General features: G+C 48.3%; 1 protein-coding gene and 1 pseudogene across 1 annotated transcript in view; one reads left to right on the top strand and one right to left on the bottom strand.

Annotated features, from left to right (window-relative positions):
* Window positions 1-4419: 4419 nt before the first annotated feature.
* LOC127196036 (prohibitin 1-like) lies at window positions 4420-5189 on the bottom strand (annotated as a pseudogene).
* A 1246-nt stretch (window positions 5190-6435) lies between these two features.
* The window catches only part of Dnah11 (dynein axonemal heavy chain 11), a 326041-nt gene continuing 314561 nt past the window's right edge, over window positions 6436-17915 (top strand). Inside the window, exons 1-5 of the mRNA XM_051152523.1 lie at window positions 6436-6784; window positions 8714-8857; window positions 13937-14133; window positions 15440-15629; window positions 16729-16828. Coding sequence (XP_051008480.1) covers window positions 6485-6784; window positions 8714-8857; window positions 13937-14133; window positions 15440-15629; window positions 16729-16828 — 931 coding nt within the window. The 5' untranslated portion in view covers window positions 6436-6484. The remainder of the gene's footprint in view (window positions 6785-8713; window positions 8858-13936; window positions 14134-15439; window positions 15630-16728; window positions 16829-17915) is intronic.

Raw genomic sequence — 17915 nt, 5'->3', positions numbered from 1 at the left:
GATGGGTGTGAGTGCCTGTAGTGATGGGTGTGAGTGCCTGTAGTGATGTGTGTCAGTGCCTGCAGTGACCTCATTGCAGAAGAGGTGGTGGAAAGACTGTGAGAGTCAGAGGGGCTGCATCACTGGAGGAAACTGCCTTCTGGACACAGCTCAGCAGCTGCACATATAAACCCAGAGAGGCTCCAACTGCACATATAGCACTTGTGCAAGTCCAAGCCAGACCAAATCAGCACAAGATGGAAGATGGGGAGGGAGCTAGGGTTGAAGTCCCACTCCTACCTGTAGAGCTAATGCCTGTTGTCATTGTCTCTAAGAGTGTTGCCCTAGATTAGTCAACCATGCTTGAGTTTAAGACCACACGTCCAAGAATATTTGCTCTGCACAAATGCTCTCCATAGATGAAAAGAGAAATGAGGTACAAAACTGCCCCGTGGAGTAAGGAGGGGAAAGTGGACCTTGGAAGTATTAGGGGAGGAGATCAATATGAAAAAGAAAAAAAAAACATGTTAAATGAAACTCAAAGAACTAATAAGAAATTTAAAAAATAAAAATAATCGTATTGAGCTCGGCACAGTGGTGCACACTTGTAATCCCAGCACTCAGGGAGGCAGAGACAGGCAGCTCTCTGTTAGTTAGAGTCCATCCTGGTCTACAAAGCAAGTCCAGGACAGCCAAGGCTACACAGAGAAACTCTGTCTTTTGCCTGTTCGGTTTGTGAGGAAGGCGCAGCATCTTTCCATATGCTTAATGTATTTTGCATGATCGAACATGGCTTTAGCATTGCAAAGTTGTATTCTAGCCAGCAAACTGGAAAGAAGTGGGAAAGGGGGCTGAGGCTAAGAAATCAGGCACAAATGTTATATGTCTCAAAGACTTCCACTTCGCGTTAGCTCCAAGGGAAACTTGGAAATAAGCTGTGTGGCTTGGGCGGCCATGAGTTCCACTAAAACTCAGAGCAGGAGATCAGAAGCAGAGAGTGGGACTTCCGGGTGAGATGGCGGATTACCTGTCAAAGAAAACACGAGATAATACACGGTGTATGCTCATGTCCTCCGAGGTCTGCGGATAAACTGACACAGGAAGAGCTCTACAGAGGAAACAGATGGGGGCGCTGAGACCTGGGGCCCAGCGGCAAGTCAAGGCGAATAGGGCACCAAACCGGGGGATTCAGGATGCCTGGGTGAGAGAGAACGACATGGAACTAGAAATGACACTTCTTGCATACGCTGGACAGAGGGATAAAAAGCCAAGGTGGTGTGAGGGCTCCAAATGAACTGCACAAAACCCCCCAGGCCCACCCTCGGCAGTGAGGTGTGGGGCCTTTATCTCTGAACTCAGCAAAGCTGGGCCAGCAGTTCAGTCACTAAGTATTCCTTTAATTCCTTGTGCTCCATTGGTGCGTCCTCCGCATAGGTGTAGAACAGTGATACCTTGCTCAGGTAGGGTCTAAGATGGCTGTTGATGCTTTCCTGCCCGTTCTACCCCCAGGCCCTGTGTACTGCACTGTTCACTCGCATTTCGCCTCCGCGTTTGTTGCTAAGTCTCTCCCTCTTTCTCTCATTCTTCTTCCCTTGTCCTTTCACCTCTTTGTCACACACTCCTACAGCTTTAACTCGTTTTAAAATGTGTAGTTCTACCAGACGCCTGGCTTCCTCTTCCCGGCATTCTTCCCCGCTTTGACTTTTTCAAAGTAAATCTAGTGTATGTCCCTGCCCTCACCTCCCCACCAACACAAAACCCTAGTCAATAAAATCCAGGTAAACACCACTCTGTCCCTTACTGTTTATTCTTTAACAGTTGTTAGGGTCAAAGGGCCCGCCGGGGTGATTTGGTTGGTACCATTGCTGTGTTTGTTCTTGCGGTTAAGATCCCAGTCAGAGAATATGGTAGAGTCCACCACAGGCATTTGACGTTCTCGGCTGAGGAGCATTTTATGCACTTTCTGCCATACTAAGGCCCCACTCGAGTCTCGCCACTGGAAGGATGCAGCTGACTGCAGAAGAGAACACACGCAACGAAATAAGCCCTAATGAGGAAATGCGAGAGACATGGAAAACTGAGGCAGCTTAACTTACGCCTGAGGAACTTAGCCGAGCCTACAGCACATTGCCTCGTTGGTGCAAGTTAGGTGGAATCCTAGAGAGAGAACTCAGAAGACATAAAGAGGAAAATAAACTCCTGGTCAAGAATACACAGAGCTGAAGAAAATAAGCAATGGCAGTGCAAACCGTGGGAGGAAATTCAACACAGGGAAGGAGACACTGAAGAAAGACAGACTGAAATGTCAGGAGGTAAAACACACAGTGAGTCAAATGAAAGGCATCGTGGGAACTCTCAGCAGCGGGGGGGGGGGGGAGAGCATCTGAGCTTGGGGTGGAGGAGCTGGAATGATCCAGCAAGGACACAGACCAAGTAATAAGAATATATAAGCTAAATGGACCCTTATTAAACTACCTTCTAAACATTTACGTAAACCCATAGTTAGACTGCCCTCGACCTGGGTCAGAGAAGCTTCTGTCTGCAGCGAACAACAGTTAATGTAGACCACAGCTGAGAGCTCTGCCCTAAACAAGACATCTATGCCAACCCCCAGCCTCCACACCCAGGCTCAGGAAACACTGTGTACGACGGGGGCTGAGAGAACGTTAGGAGCGGTAGGGAGGGAAGGAGTGCTGTAAAACACTGTCTTCTGGACAGGACATGGCTGTCGTACACTCCTGGCTACCTGCACAAGCCTAGGCCACAACAGCCATCATCCACAGGGGAGGAACATATGATGCTCCATCCTCCCTGAGCACCCACAGGCAGCTAATGGTTTCTGGAGCGGGAGCAAGTCATGTTTTTTAGTGGACAGTCTCTGCTAAGTTGTCCTTTCACTCGTGCCCAAGCAAACAACCCTAATTAAGGGTGGGGGGTCACAGCAAAAAATGTGTGTGTGTGTGTGTGTGTGTGTGTGTGTGTGTGTGTGTGTGTGCGTGAAAATAGGAGGGAGCTCATTGGGAAGAAAGGAAGTCCAATTGGGAGTGGGAAAGGGGCTAAGAGATTGGTTCACAGGTACCAGAAGGCTAGCTAAGAGTGTTCTCCTCATGACAATGACAGAAGCACAAGAGACAAACTTCCCCATGCAAACCTGTCTGGAGCCTGCCTTCCGTCTGCTCACATCCCATAACTGAAGCAACTCCCACGGCCAAAACGACTTTCTGTGAATATTAACGTGAACTCTTCTCAAGGGAAGGCCAGCGAGGACGTGTGTGCTGAGGTGAGGAAACTGAGGCACCCAGAGTGTAAATGACTTGCTTGGTGGCACCTCTATCGCCTGACAGAAGTAGAAGGTAAGCCTGGCTGGACTAGCCTCAGCGCAGCCAACCAGCATAGGTCAAGCTTAGCCCAGTGCTGTGAGGACAGAAGCTTAGTGCGCGTGCGCACTGTACTCAGCACAAGACAAGGACTGGCACCCAGTAGGTGTTTTTAAAAGGTCTTTTTGAGCAACCAGGTGGACTCAGAGTGGTCCCGGGTTGGTACTTTTGAGTCATAATTGGTACACTTTTGGAAACAAGCATGCCTTTCTAAGCGATGGTCTAGGGAAATGCACTTCTTAACATCTCCGGCCGACGGGAGACACAAACTCTGTGAAGTTGTGTTTTTATTTGTAGATATACAGATATAAATTCTTTCTGAAAAAGAAACTATTCTGTTGGAGAAAAACCCAGTGACAAGTTAAAATTGCATTGGTCTCAATGAATACTGTATCTAGACTGGAGTCTAGCCTTTCTAAGCCAAGGCACTGTCACTGTTCCGGTCCCCCCACTAGTGAGGCGACTTCTTATTTGTTATATTGTTACATTTAAGTACTTGAAAATTACTTTAACATTAGCACTTTTGTTCAATAATGTTCTCCCCACCCCCCCCATCGAAAGTAGTTTATTGACTTACAATTTAATTTGATTTTTGTTTTAATAAATACATTTATTGCTCAAGTGATCATGTATGTGTGTGGCAGGCACATGTCACAGGTCAGAGGGGACAATGTTGTAGAGTTCTTCTCACCTTATTGAAGCAGCTTCTGGTCTGGGTATTCCAGGCTGGCATGTTTGTGAGCTTCCGGTCGACTCCTGTCTCAGCCTCCCATCTCATCTCAGAAGTGCTGGGCTGAAGACACACACCACTGTACTGGGCTTTTATATGAGTTCTAGGGATACAGTTAGGGTAGTCAGGCCCCCAAGGCTAATGTTCTGACCCAGAAGCCAGCTCCTCAATTTTCTTTTTCATTTTATAATAGACATCATGGGTGATTTTACTTTCATTTCCTTCAGTTTAAGCCGATCATGAAATTTCACAGTGATTTCTGGCATGGGTCAGAAGGAAGGCATCATTTAGAGTGATGGAGGCTGTGGCCTGGTTGGCCTGAGAAGGGAGGACTCACTGGGGACGCTGGGGGAGCACCGACCACTGCGCTGGCAGGCAGGTAATGTTCTGATAGCAGCGAAGAGAGCTGGTACGCAATGTCCTCCGCAGCTTCCAGCTCTCGCAGCTCAATCAGGCCATCACCGGCTGTGGCCAGTGAGTAGGCGATCAGCTCAGCTGCCTTCCACCACAAAGCTGGCCCTCTCTGCTCCCTGCCGAGCCACCTGTTCGGCTTCCACTGCTTCTGTGAACTCCTTCCCGAAGGTCAGATGTGTCAGGGACACTTACTTCACCCAGGATGAGCTCAAATGTCTCTGCTCTCTTTGTGAGGTCATCACTCACCTGCCTGCAGACCGGGTCTTGCTGGGTAATCAATTCTCCAGCATCGAAGCCACCACCAACTTGAGGATCTCCGTGGTGAGAGATGGAAGCGCCCTCTCATCGCAGTCCTCGCCGATGCTGGTGAAGATATGCGAGGAAGCTGGCTGGCCACCGGCCGGAAGAGGGTGCATGGTGTGATAGTGAAGACCGGTACACTCTACGATCGAGAGCGGCAGTCAGACATAATCGGTTTTTGTATCCAAGGGATGAGAAAGTGAGTTTCCTACCACAGTGTCCCATACTCCATGGATTCAGTCAGAGACGACAGCTCTGTACCCAGGATCCACATTGTATAAGGCGGAGTTCACCACGCTTCCTGCAACTGCTAAAGTGGACTCACTTTGGCAGCCGTAATTGCTTCTGTTGTGTCCACTCACACCTGCCTTTCACTCTCACCTCCACATGAATTCCCCAGCCTCTCACACTGCACATCTATCTCCTCAATTTAATTGAATTGTTATTTACAAAAGGTCTTCTTGGAACCAGAATTAGGACTATGCAAACTCAGAATATAAATCGAGTGGATATAAACTCACTGTTAGTCTCCTACACTTAGCATCTGGACACTCCCAAAAGACCACAAGGCAGACTTGATTGATAATGGCGGTGACATCTTTAGGAAGGCTTTCCAGAAATGTGTTTAAATCCAAGAATCTGATAATATAACCAGAAAAGCTTATTAGATGCCCTTGAGAGGCAATATCCCCAAAGGAAGACTATAAGAGTGTTCAAGTCTTACTATAAACGTACATGGACCATCAAGGGCAATATTCCTTTGGCAGCTCGTGTGGGAAAGAGGTGGTTAAAATGTTTATTTTCAAATGAATAATGATATAGAAAGTCAACGGGCGAAACCTGTTTAGTTTAAAGACCCTGCCCCCCCCCTAAATTCTGACTACTTTATTAATGACGCTATCAGCGAATGACAGATAACGATTTCTGGGCCCTTGGGGTGGAAGCCAGGGTGTGCTCCACCAGGCCAGCGTTCCTCCTCTGAGATAGAACTCTTCTTCCCCTCAACTCTAATGTTTGCACTGACAAATGCTAGAGCGCTTTCAGGACATTTGGCCTTTCAGAAAAGTGCTTTGTGATCTATTTTTGGGGTCTGAAGATGGGAATCAGGATTTGTGATGCTTAGATCTTGGACTTTGACAACTAGGACAATTAAGTAGAGAGGTTCGTTTTATTTTACTTTATTTTATTTTATACTGGGATAATGTTCTCAAGGGAATTTAAAGCTGGCAACGAGGTTCCAGCATTTCTTGGTACTTAACTACTTTGAGGGCATACTTCGCCCACAGTTAAACATTAAACACTTAGCCCCGGCTTTCTAGGGATTAGATGAACTAGCCAGGGTGGCGAATTTAGCAGGAATATCTGTTCAAGAAGGTACTGATGATTCGAGAGCCGCTAACCAGTCCTGGAGCATTTCTGGGAGCACCAAGATGCACAGGAAGCAAAAGCAGAGAAATCGGATAGTTCCCTGGCATGATTTCCCAGGCTCTGCCGGTAGCGTGCAGGGCGGCCCAGGACATTCGCTCCTCCTTCACTCCGGGGCGGGGCCGCCGTCTCCTTGGCAACGGGACGCGCTGCGGTCCGGGCCACCTTGGCTCCAAAGCTTCTAGCTTTGCGTGGAGAAGCTGTGGGCGCCTGCTCCGGGATCGCAGAGGACGGTGGGCGCCTCTGTGGTGCACGGGAGATGGCAGCCCAGGAAGAAGGGACTGTGCTGCGTCTCAGCCCCTCGGATGAGGAGGACGAGGAGGAGGAGGACGAAGAGGTGGCGGCCGCACGGAGAGCGCAGCGCTTTGCCCTGGACCCGCGGGTGCGCTTCGTGGGAGGCCGGCTGCGCCAGGCGCTGGCGCTCGGGGAGGAGGCATGGAGCCAGTACCTGGAGAGCGAGGACCACCGGCGAGCCCTCGGGGAGTTTCTGGAGAGCACAGGTCCAGCCAGCCTGGTGTTTAGTGTCGCGACCGCGGGGCAGCTCTCGGCTTCCTCCGAGGTAAAGCGGGATTTGAGAGGGACCTCTGCTGCAGAGGCTTAAATGAGACTTGGACTACGCATAAGTCCATGTCCCCGAGTGCACCAACTCCGCAGAAGAGGCTGTAGGCTAGTTTCCTGGAAGGGATGCATGCCCGTGGAGTTAGTTATATAAAACGATGTAAGAAAACTATTTGTGGTCATATGGTGGAGGAAGAGGTCCCCTTCTGTCAGAGGTCTAGGGGAGAGGAATAGGGTGAAAGAGGGAGGGATGAAATAAGTGATGGGATAACAATCAGGATGTAATCTGAAAATATTAATTAAAAAAAAACTCTCAAAGAAAGAAAGAAAGAAAGAAAGAAAACTAAAGCTAAAGCAGCCTGTGATGCCTGGGCATTTGGTGGCAGGAGAACTTTCTGGGCCAAATAACTTCTGTTTCGATCCCCTGTGGGAACTCCACAGTCAAATCCTTTTAAACAATGACGGCAAAGTATTTGGCAAAGCCCTTAAAGCTTAAATATTTTGTCTCAGTATCTGCCAACTACATTTTATCCCGGGAAGAAATAATTGGGCTCGCTCTCTCTCTCTCTCTCTCTCTCTCTCTCTCTCTCTCTCTCTCTCTCTCTCTCTCTCTCTCTCTCTCTCTCTCTCTCTCTCTCTCTCTCTCTCTCTCACAAAAAAAAAAAAAAATGAGATTTCTGTTCGACATAGCGGGACATCTGGGGCTACATGGTGAGACCTTGTCAAAACTACAAATAAGTAAATAAATAAATAAATCCCTAAACAAACAAAAATATAAACCCAAAACAACACAACCAAACAAAACTAGCTGGTGTCATTTAAAACACGGAATAAACATTTTTGTTGTGTAAGTTAAATTATTAATAATTTCAAGGAGCATTATCTTAATAGTTAAATTATACATTATTTTTTAGAAGACATATTCTTCTAAAAATACTTATTTTATTTTTATGTGTATGCATGTTTCCTTGCATGTGTGTCTGTGCACCATGTGTGTGCTTGGTGCCCATGGAGATCAGAAGAGGGATGTGGGATTCCCTGGAAACTAGAGTTACAGACGGTTGTGGTTACCACCTTGTGGGTGCTGGGAAATCAACATCTTAACAGTTGACCCCTTGAGCCACAATGTTGCTTTCCAAAGGAGTAACTCCACATCTGTTTGTACCAGAGTTGTGCTCTGGAGAGTACATAAAACTGCTTTCCTCTGCTTTCTTTTCCTTTCTGAATTTGGAGCCCTTGCCGGATGTGTTACCTTCAGCACGCTGGGCCTGGGGTTCATGTGGTCATTGGAAGAGGTGTGAAGCAGGCTCTCAGAGGAGTAGCATATAAGAGGAAGGTTGCATTATGGTGTTGCCAGCTTGGATGTCTTTGTTTTGCTATTCCTGTAGCTATAACTTAAAAAAAAAAAAAAAAAAAAAAGCTTTGTCATACAAGTCAAGAAACCTTAAGCTCTCAAAACACAGTAGCTATATAGAGTAGTGTTTACCAACAGTGGCTCAGCAGTTACAGGAATGTTAAACTATCTTGGCTAAACACTTTGGTTCTTGTCACTGCCTCAGTTTGGCTTATTTCCAAACAAGAGACATATTATCAGAGAACCTCCCTGGGATTGAAACATTCTTTTGTTAATGAGGTTCCTACTGTGCATGCTGATCTGGCCTAATGGACACGTCTTTGAAAGTGATATTTTTAGAAAGAAAGAAAGAAAGAAAGAAAGAAAGAAAGAAAGAAAGAAAGAAAGAAAGAAAGAAAAAGAAAGAAAGTCATCTTTTACAGGACACAGAAGAGCAACAGAGAAAGCTCGTTTGTAAACATGGCCAGGTGCCAGAGTTTTACCTCTTTCTGTGGGCAGTCTGTCTGCAAGTGGGGTACAGCAAGCCCTGCTTGTTAACAACGTGAACTTGAGCTAATTATTTTGCTCTTGTTCCAGATTCCAAGAGATGTGAAGCACAAGCTGGTTTATCTCGCCAAGAAGATGACTGAAAACGTGGGAGAAAATGGCTTCTCTCAAGCGGTTTTCTTTGGAGAGCTACCGTCATCGCTGCTCACACATTTAACTGTGTTCGTAGATGAGGTAATGGCTGATCTGTCTTTAATATCTGAGTTAACTGTGTACAGCTTTTAGCTTAAACAGAAAGGGGCAAATTGTAGAGGAATTTAAATTCAGGACATGGCTGCTCTGGCAAGAGATCACACCCAACGACCTTCTAGGTCTGTGTGATCTGGCTGGAATACAGACAAGCCTTTAATCCAGGTGACAGAGGCAAGCAGATCTGAGTTCAAGGCCAGCCTGGCATAGCGCAACTTTAACATAAAGAGAAGCTTAGGTCTAGGTGTGGTGGCACACACTTTTAATTCCAGACAGTGAAGGTGAAGTTAGTTTGTAGGAGGAAGCGCCTGTCGTTGGAAGTGATGTCTAATTGAGTGTCAGGGAAAAATAAAGTGATGAATCAGAAAGATTTGATAGAATAGGGTACACCCAGAGAGAGGAAAGGGAAGCTACCTAAGGGGCAAAGCAGAGGAGAGAGAGAAGGGGGGGGAGAGAGAGAGAAATGAGGGGAGGCAGGGGAGGGGAGGGGAAGGAGAAGGGAGGGAGGAGAGGGAGAGAGGGAGGAGAGGGAGAGGGTAAAGGCAGATTGAGCCAGAGAATGAGAACAAAGGGGAGCTTATTCAGCAGGAAGTCTCAGAGGCTGAAGACATTCTAGGCCTGGGTTAGATTGCGCAGAGGCTAGCCACTTCCAGGACTAGGGCGAGGTTAGCACGCAGAGCCAGCAAGCCTCCGAGACAACAATTGGAGCAGGCGAATAGACCTTCCTCTCACATCTAGACACCTGGCATTAGCTGAGCAGAGCCTGGCTATTTAAAAAGAAGAGCGTATAGAAAAGCCAGCACTGTCTCTGGCCAGGTGAAGGAGCCATCGCTTTTAGCTTGCTTTGTCTGCTCAGCCACTATCACTAGTACCAACTGGCCATTACTTGTCAGGCCATTCCTCCCTTCGTCTCTCTCTCTCTCTTCCTTACTCCTTTCAAAACACTGGACGCACTTACCAGCCAACTTGAACAGACTACGTTCTGTCAGTTAGCTGCAGGTTTAAGGCATTATTACATCCAGGGTTGAAAGGAGCTTACACTTTGGGAAACTGATGCCACCCATTTTCCAAATTCCCGTTAGAAAGCAATAGATAAGTGGGGTTTCACTCAGGTCAGAGAACAGAAAACCCCTTTCCCCTGCTCTGTAGGTTGGCTCTAGTGGGCGTGTTAAAGGCTTGAACTTCAGCTTTGGGAGGTGTGGCCCTTTTTGGAGGTGAGGCCTCTCGGGTGGAATGAGGTCACTGAGGGCTGGCCACTGAGGGGCTGTAGGTGCCACACCCCCTCCTACACGTCCCCACCCCCAGCCCCTTGCCCCTCCCACTCCCCCGGCCACCCCCCACCCTCCTTCCTGCCCCCTTCTCTCTGAGATGAGTGTCTTTCCCCGCTGTTCCGCTGTTCGTCGCTCTTGTGGATGAGGCCTGAGACAAACAGGGCCAACGTCCCAAGGACAGAATTCTAAAATACGAGTCAAAGGGAGCCTTTCCTTCTCTATCTTAGGGATCTTGTCACAGTAACAAAAAACAAAAAACAAAAAACGGGCCAACCCACTCCATGAAACAGTCAGTGGCATTTTAACATGGCTGCCAGCTACTTTGATGCCTTGTCAGTGCATGCTAACTCAGTTGGCCTGGGCCTGCGTGGTTTCTCACAGGAGGCTGTTTGCTCACAGACATTTCGGATGAGCGCATTAAGATGCCCAGGCTCCATAGGACGAGACCGGTAACTCTCAGGCTTTGCTGGGTCTTAGACTCACCTGGTGCCGGGAGGGTGTAGGGAGCTTTGAAAAGAACCAGCACGGAGACTCTTACTGGTTAATTCAGAACTCCTGCCCTCTGAGAGAGGCTGGAGTGGTTCAAGGTTTCCAGGTGGCTTCCTGTGAGTAGCAACATTGGGAACCAGGAGCTAGGCATTTGTTTACAAGGTCAGTTCCTGGGTCTGGTTTTTCAGTTGGACCCCAGTAATCAGTGCGCTCCTGCTGAGGCCATGTTTAAGGTGTTACTGGCTGTGCTCGCCATGGCAAACTCCTCAGCCTACAGTGTCTCTCTTGCTGTCTTCCTGGAGGGAGGCCCTTTCTTGCTGTCTTCAGGCTACCTCTGGCTCTAATGCTCTGCTGAGGGGCCCCCTGCCCATTTTAGCTGGTTGTGTGTGGGGAGTCTCTATGCTTGGTACTTGACGCAGTTTTTGGCATGCCCCTGACTCTAATGCTGTGCTGAGGAGCCCCCACCCCGTTTTAGCTGGTTGTGTGTGGGGAGTCTCTATGCTTGGTACTTGACGCAGTTTTTGGCATGAAGCAGGCACTTTTACTACAATGAGTCTTCTGTAAGACTCAGCAGAGTTTGAAACAAGAGTGGTTGGGTTTCCCCTGCCTTTTGAAGGGGGTTGGCAGGGCCGTGTGGAACACGGTGGGTTCTTACTCTGAGCTGTGACTTGCAAAATGCAATGGGAAAACTTGGAAATGCTTCCAATATTTCTCTGAATTGGTCCTGTACCAGAATTCCCATAACTTTTATGATATATTTTGAATGAAAATGTGTATATCCATGGGAGGCATAAGCCTTCCCGAGATTCGGGGTTAATTTTTATTAAAATATATTAATTATAATGAACTGGGCTTTATTGGGACATATTCTATATGCTGTGATCAAGCTCACTATTTATTAACCCCTTCTCCCTCACGCGTCTCAGATAATCTCCTTTCTGCGTTCCTGCCTTTATGTTTATGTTTCATTTGAGTTTAATGTTGGGCAGAAAACAAAAAACCAAGGACACCACCATGATTGTGGTATAAGTGGCATAGGTGTGGTGTGGAGGACAAACATCCCAAGGATTGGCATGGCTAAGGGCACACATGCAGCTTGCATGTGACTGGCTGCTGGATGGCGGCTCTCAGCGGCGTGCAAGGGAGTACTCAGACCCCTCCAACCAGGTTCTCTGTGTTCCGGCCACATGCCTTCCTCAGATCTCCAGCAGCGATGCAGTTAGCTTTCCAGGCTAACGTTGAACCTCTGACCTTCCCGAACCGCTCCCTTTTGCCCTTACTTATAGTTTCTCCTCATATGAGGAAGTGAGTAATTTGGAGTGAGTGCTTTTGTTAGTTTTGTGTCAGCTGACACAAGTTAGAGTTATCTGAAAAGAAGGAATTTCAGTTAGAAAAATGACTCCATAAGATCCATCTGACTGTAGGGCATTTTCTTAATTGGTGGTTGATGAGGGAGGGCTGAAGCCATGGTGGGTGGTGCCAGCCCTGGGCTGGCGGTCCTGGGTTCTATGAGAAACCAGGCTTAGCAGGCCGTGAGGAGCAAGCCAGTAAGCAGCACTCCTCCGTGGCCTCTGCATCAGCTCCTGCCTCCAGGTCCCTGCCCTGCTTGAGTTCCTGTCCTGACTTCCTCCCTCCCCTGATTGCTTAGGTCCTTAGGTCATCACAGCAGTGGTGACCTTGACTTAGATAGTGCTTGGTGGCTCAAGTGAGGCTGCTGTAGGAAAACACAGTAGACTGAGTTTCCTGAACAAACCGGAGGTTAATTCTTACAGCCCTGAGGGTTGGGAATCTGAGATCAGACTGCTGGCAAGTTTGAATTTGCCTATAGGGCTCATTTTCTGGCTCTAAGTGTACCCATGTGATGAAAGGGGCATATGAGCTCCCCTCCCCCTTTTTTTTCTCTTTTGGTTTTTTTTTTTTTTTTTTTTTTTTTTTTTAGACAAGGTTTCTCTGTGTAGCCCAGCTGGCCTCGAACTCACACAGATCCTCCTGCCTCTGCCTCCCTGAGTGCCGGCACATCAATCCAATTTCCTAGGTGGGTTGACCACCTGACACTGGCAATGCCTCCTAATGCCATGCGTTTAAAGGCTAGGATTCCAACACAGCATTGGGAGAAGACATGAGTACACAGATTGTGGTACCTGCTTTACTTTGGCCCTTTGAAGACACAAGCCAAGTGACCTTCCTGGCAAGGGGGCTTTCTAATACCCTGTCGCTTTCAGTGCTGGTGTGTACCCTGTTTTCATACTTGCCAGAATGGGCTTCTAGTTGTGGGAGTGGAAGGGCACAGCTTCTAGGCCCTTCCCCCCGCACCACGGCCACTGAGGACAGAGACTGTAAATAGACACAGTGAAGCTGGACGTCCAGCGGGCGCCGTGACCATGACGACTTTTGGAGGAACTGCTGTCTTCCTTCCCGCTTCTCTGCCACATCCGCTGCCTGCTGCCCGCTGCCCGCTGCCCGCTGCCGGCTGCCTGCTGCCTGCTGCCGGCTGCCGGCTGCCGGCTGCCGGCTGCCGGCTGCCGGCTGCCGGCTGCCGGCTGCCGGCTGCCGGCTGCCGGCTGCGGCTGCCCGCTGCCGGCTGCCGGCTGCCCGCTGCCGGCTGCCGGCTGCCCGCTGCCGGCTGCCGGCTGCCTGCTGCCCGCTGCCCGCTGCCCGCTGCCGGCTGCCTGCTGCCTGCTGCCGGCTGGGCTGCCCGTGAGTTCTGGGGATTCAAGCTCCGGCTCTCGCGCTCCCACAGCACGCGGTTCATCCCGTGGAGCCGAATCCCCCGTCCAGCAGCAAATATTTGCATGTCTTCACACAGCTGGCTTTGCTGATGCTCCTCATGCTGTGCGAGGGAAGTTCTAGAAGGGTCCCTGTGGTTGAGTGAATCTCTCTGTGCTTACCCAAACTTTGATGCACCGGGCAGCCAGGCAGCCTGAGCTCTCTACCAGGCTCCATGCGACTCAGAGAGGTCGTTTCTGTCAGCACATCAGCCCACGTGGCTCATCTTGCATTAAGAAACTTCACTCAATTGTGAGTTCACGTATGTGCTGAGGTATTTGAGTTATTGAAATAAACGGCAAATGCTGGATGAGTGGACACATGAGAGGCGAGCTTTGACAGAAGCCTAGAGCTCGGTGTTTTGGTGTAAATGCACAGCTGGCTTGGTCCGCTCCTTGTAGTTTTGGTACCGTCAAGATTATTTATGGAATTGAGCAGTTTCTGTTGACAAGAAAATTTTATACAGCAACAACAAAAATGTCACCGGCACTCCATTGTCTGCTAATCAACTGCGTCAAAAATGTCGCTCTTTTTCTAGATATTAGTCCCGATTCTGTCCAATAAGAACAATCATAAATCCTGGTCGTGTTTTATTTCACAAGATATGGAACATCACATAGAAGTCATGAAAAATAAGATGCATATTTTTAGGGGCAAAATGTCAAGAAGGACTCACCTACCAATTCCTACAATTGCAGAGACTATTGACCTGGATCAGCATTACTCAGTGACCAGGTGAGTGGCGTGTGGTAGAATGGAGGTCTGGCATCCCCACAGAGCACCACCTCTCTCAAACCATTAGCAAAATAGCTACTTTAAACATTTAGCTTTAAAATTTATTGTATATCCTCTAAGGTACGTATTTTTTGAAACAGGGTCTTGTGCAGCCCAGGTTGGTCTCAAACTTACTATGTGGCTATGGGTGACCTTTGACTTGTGGTCCTCCTGCCTTCATGTCCCCATGCTGGGATCGCCGGCATCAACACCACAACTGGGTTTTGTGCATTCTGGGCCAGCACGCTACCACCTGAGGTGCACCCTTGTCCCTCAAGAATACTGTCTAAGGAAAACTAGCAATTACCATAATCTCAGAAATATTCCTCTAGGAAAAATGGCTTTTAAGATTATGGTAATTTTCTGTTAATTTTATTATTACTATTTTATATTAATTATGTGTGTTTGTGTACTTGTATTTGGGTATAGGACCTGAAGTCACACATGGTTATAAACCATCTGACGTGTGTGCTAAGAACCAAACTCCGGTCTTCTAGAAGAGTAGCAAGCATTCTCAGCCACCGAGAAGTCTCCCAGCTTTCATTTATCAGCTTTTTTTAATACAGTAATTTTGTCCTTTGAGAATTCCATCCAATGTATTTTTAGCATAACCATTTATATTATTCCCACTAGTTCTCCTTTCTCTTCCTGGTCCTCTCCCAACTTCTGGTCCGAGATGATTCTTTCTTCTTCTTTCTCCGCGCCTCCTGCTCCTCCTCTCATTCTCCTCCTCCTCTTCCTCCTCCTCTTCCTCCTCCTCTTCCTCCTCCTCTTCCTCCTCCTCTTCCTCCTCCTCTTCTTCTTCTTCTCTTCCTCTCTCTTCCTGGTCCTCTCCCAACTTCTGGTCCGAGATGATTCTTTTCTTCTTCTTCTTCTTCTTCTTCTTCTTCTTCTTTCTTCTTTTCTCTCTCTCCTCCCCTCCTCTCTCCCTCCTCTTCCTCCTCCTCCTCTTTCTCCTCCTCCTCTCTTCCTCCTCCTCTTCCTCCTCCTCCTCTTCTTCTCCTAGTAACCCACTAAGTCCAGTTTATGCTACCAATGTATACTCATGGGTGTGGGGCCACCCATGGGAACATGGTCAACCTCCAGAAGCCACAACCTTAAAAGTCAACTCTGCTTTCCTAGAAACTGGCAACTGGCAACAGCACCTCATGTAGGGGGAGGGAGATCCTGTGAGCTCCTCCCCGCTCCACACTAGAATGCTAACTGGTTTGACAGGGCTTGGATAAAGTCACTGATAGGTGCTTTTATTAATCATATAACTTTATAGGCTACAGTCAGAAGAGAGGAGAATACTCCATGCCATTGAATCTGTAGTCATTAAATGGTCGCATCAGATCCAAGAAGTTATAGGAAAAGATTCAGCGCAGCCCCTGTTGAGCGGCCTCCACCCAACGCCTGAGACAGAGCTGGACTTCTGGGCTATGCGGCATGATAACCTGAAATGCATATACCATCAAGTGAGTAGAGGATGCTGGGGCTGTTTTTAAATCAAATTATCTGGCTGTTGTGAGAGTCTAACAGTCTTGTACAACTGAGGAGTCTGCACTTTTCTCAACTAAACACTGCTGTCCACAGGAAATGCATTCTAAGTCACTGAGGGCGGAGACTCGTTGCCTTGTGAGGATATTCTGGTAGCATCTGAGATCACTGGGAGAGTGGTCCCATGGGAGAAGGCTGGAGATGGCATCTTAGAGTTTGCAGTCTCTCATCCAGGGACGTCATGGCAGGGGCTGGTGCGCAGGTCATAGAGGGCTGCTGCTTACTGACTTGCTCTCTGTGGCTTGCACAGTCTGCTTTTTTATAGCACCCAGCACCATTAGCCCCACCTACAGTGAGCTGAGCCCTCCCACATCAGTCATTGCGTGAGGAAAGACATTGCAGACTTTGCAGATGGGCAAATCCTACTTGCCTTTGTCTCCATTGAGAGCCCCTCTTCCTAGGCGACTCTAGACTGTGTCATAACTAGCCAGCACAATCATCACTACGGTCAGCTTGACTAGGAGAGGAGCGGGCTGTTGCTTGACCGTGGAAGAACTAACTTTGGTCTCTCTGTTAGGTGCTTCCTGTTGACTGACTGACTAAAATATTCTGAAAACTATGGCGTTCGTTCATGTGTCTCTTGATTGGAAATTTTCTGAAACAGATCCTTAATAGCTTATATGTATACTGTGTAGACTCACTTTTTGGAAACACTAAATGCAAAATAAAATACAGACCTTTGAAAACACATATTTTAAACTTACTTTTCACCTTGAAACCAATATGCCCTTGAATCTCAAATGCAGCTCCTAGCCACAGTAAGGTGGCTCAGCAGGAAAAGGCACTTGGTTGCAAGCCTGACGTCCTCAGTTTGATCCCAGTGCCCACACGGTAAAAGGAGAGAAGTGACACCAGCAAGTTGACCTCTGACCTCCACACATGCCTATATATACATATCCAAACATAAAAAAATAAATGTAATGAAAATGCTGTGCATATTGTGTGAGTGGTTTCATTAGAGAGTAGATTTATTTAGTAATATAACTTGTGTATTTATTCAAGCTTTTTCCACTTTAGCTTCAGGCTCCTGTTGTCCTCAAAATGGTTAAGATACTGAGAACAAGACAGAGCAGCTATTTTCCTGCTCTGAAGGGCATCTTCACCACTGTAGAGAATGGTAAGACACCCGCCACCCCCTACCTCCACCGCCAACCCACCCTGCCCCGCCACGCCACGCCACGCCACGCCAAACCCTCCTCTCTGGGCCTGGCACCAGCACAGGCCTATGGTTCTCCATCTTATTCTCACGCATTTGCCTCCGCACCCGTGAAGTCTGCTCGCCACTCACAGGGTGCACATGAGCAAGTGCATGCTCCTGAGGGCAGCTTTGTCTCTGGCCCTCAGCTTTGCTTCTTGGAGGTCACAAACCCTCTTCAATTCATCTGCCATCTGGTGGCCCAGCCACACCTGCAAGTGAAGCTTAGCTGGGGGGGGGGGGGAGCAACAGCTGCAAGTGAAGCTTAGCTGGGGGGGGCAGCCACAGCTGCAGGTGAATCTTAGCTGGGGGGGGGCAGCCACAGCTGCAGGTGAATCTTAACTGGGGGGGGGGGGAAGCCACAGCTACAGGTGAATCTTAGCTAGGGGGGGGAGCAGCCACAGCTGCAGGTGAAGCTTAGTTGGGGGGGGGTAGCCACAGCTGCAGGTAAAGCTTAGCTGGGGGGTGTACATGAGAGGGCACATCTTTAGGAGAGGTTTCAGCCCGCACCTGGGCTGTGAGTGAGCTAGGGATTCACCGTGGCCTTGCTTTCTGATTCCTTGACTGACAAGCACCGCACATGTTTTGGTGAGAGCAGAGAAACTGTGAGAAGGTATGCAACTAACATTCTCTCCTCACACTTGTCCTCAGGGCTCTCCTGTAGCCCTTGCAAAGATGACAGCACCCTCCACTTCCCTGACTTGGCTTGTCCGTGTGTAAGCAAATGAGGTGACATGGTATTGACTGGCATGTCCTACCATTAGCAAAGAACTCTCTTGTGTTTTGCTTGTTTCCAACATTAGACCACTTTTATTCCCCTGTGTGCCATTTGGAAGTAACTAAAATCCACACTGAAATGTCTATTCTTACATTTGCTCCAAGAATTGTATTTAGAAAGATAGGGAGGTCTGGTTAAGAGTAGCTCCCTAGATCTGAACTCCAGCTCTGTCTCAGCTTATTAACCACCTGGAGGTTGCTGGGATTCTGGTTTCCCAGCGGCCAGAGTGTC

This window comes from Acomys russatus, chromosome 1 (genome assembly GCF_903995435.1).
Source record: "Acomys russatus chromosome 1, mAcoRus1.1, whole genome shotgun sequence".
Taxonomy (NCBI): domain Eukaryota; kingdom Metazoa; phylum Chordata; class Mammalia; order Rodentia; family Muridae; genus Acomys; species Acomys russatus.
Note: the sequence above shows the minus strand (reverse complement) of the source record. Positions and strands in the feature narration are given on the sequence as shown.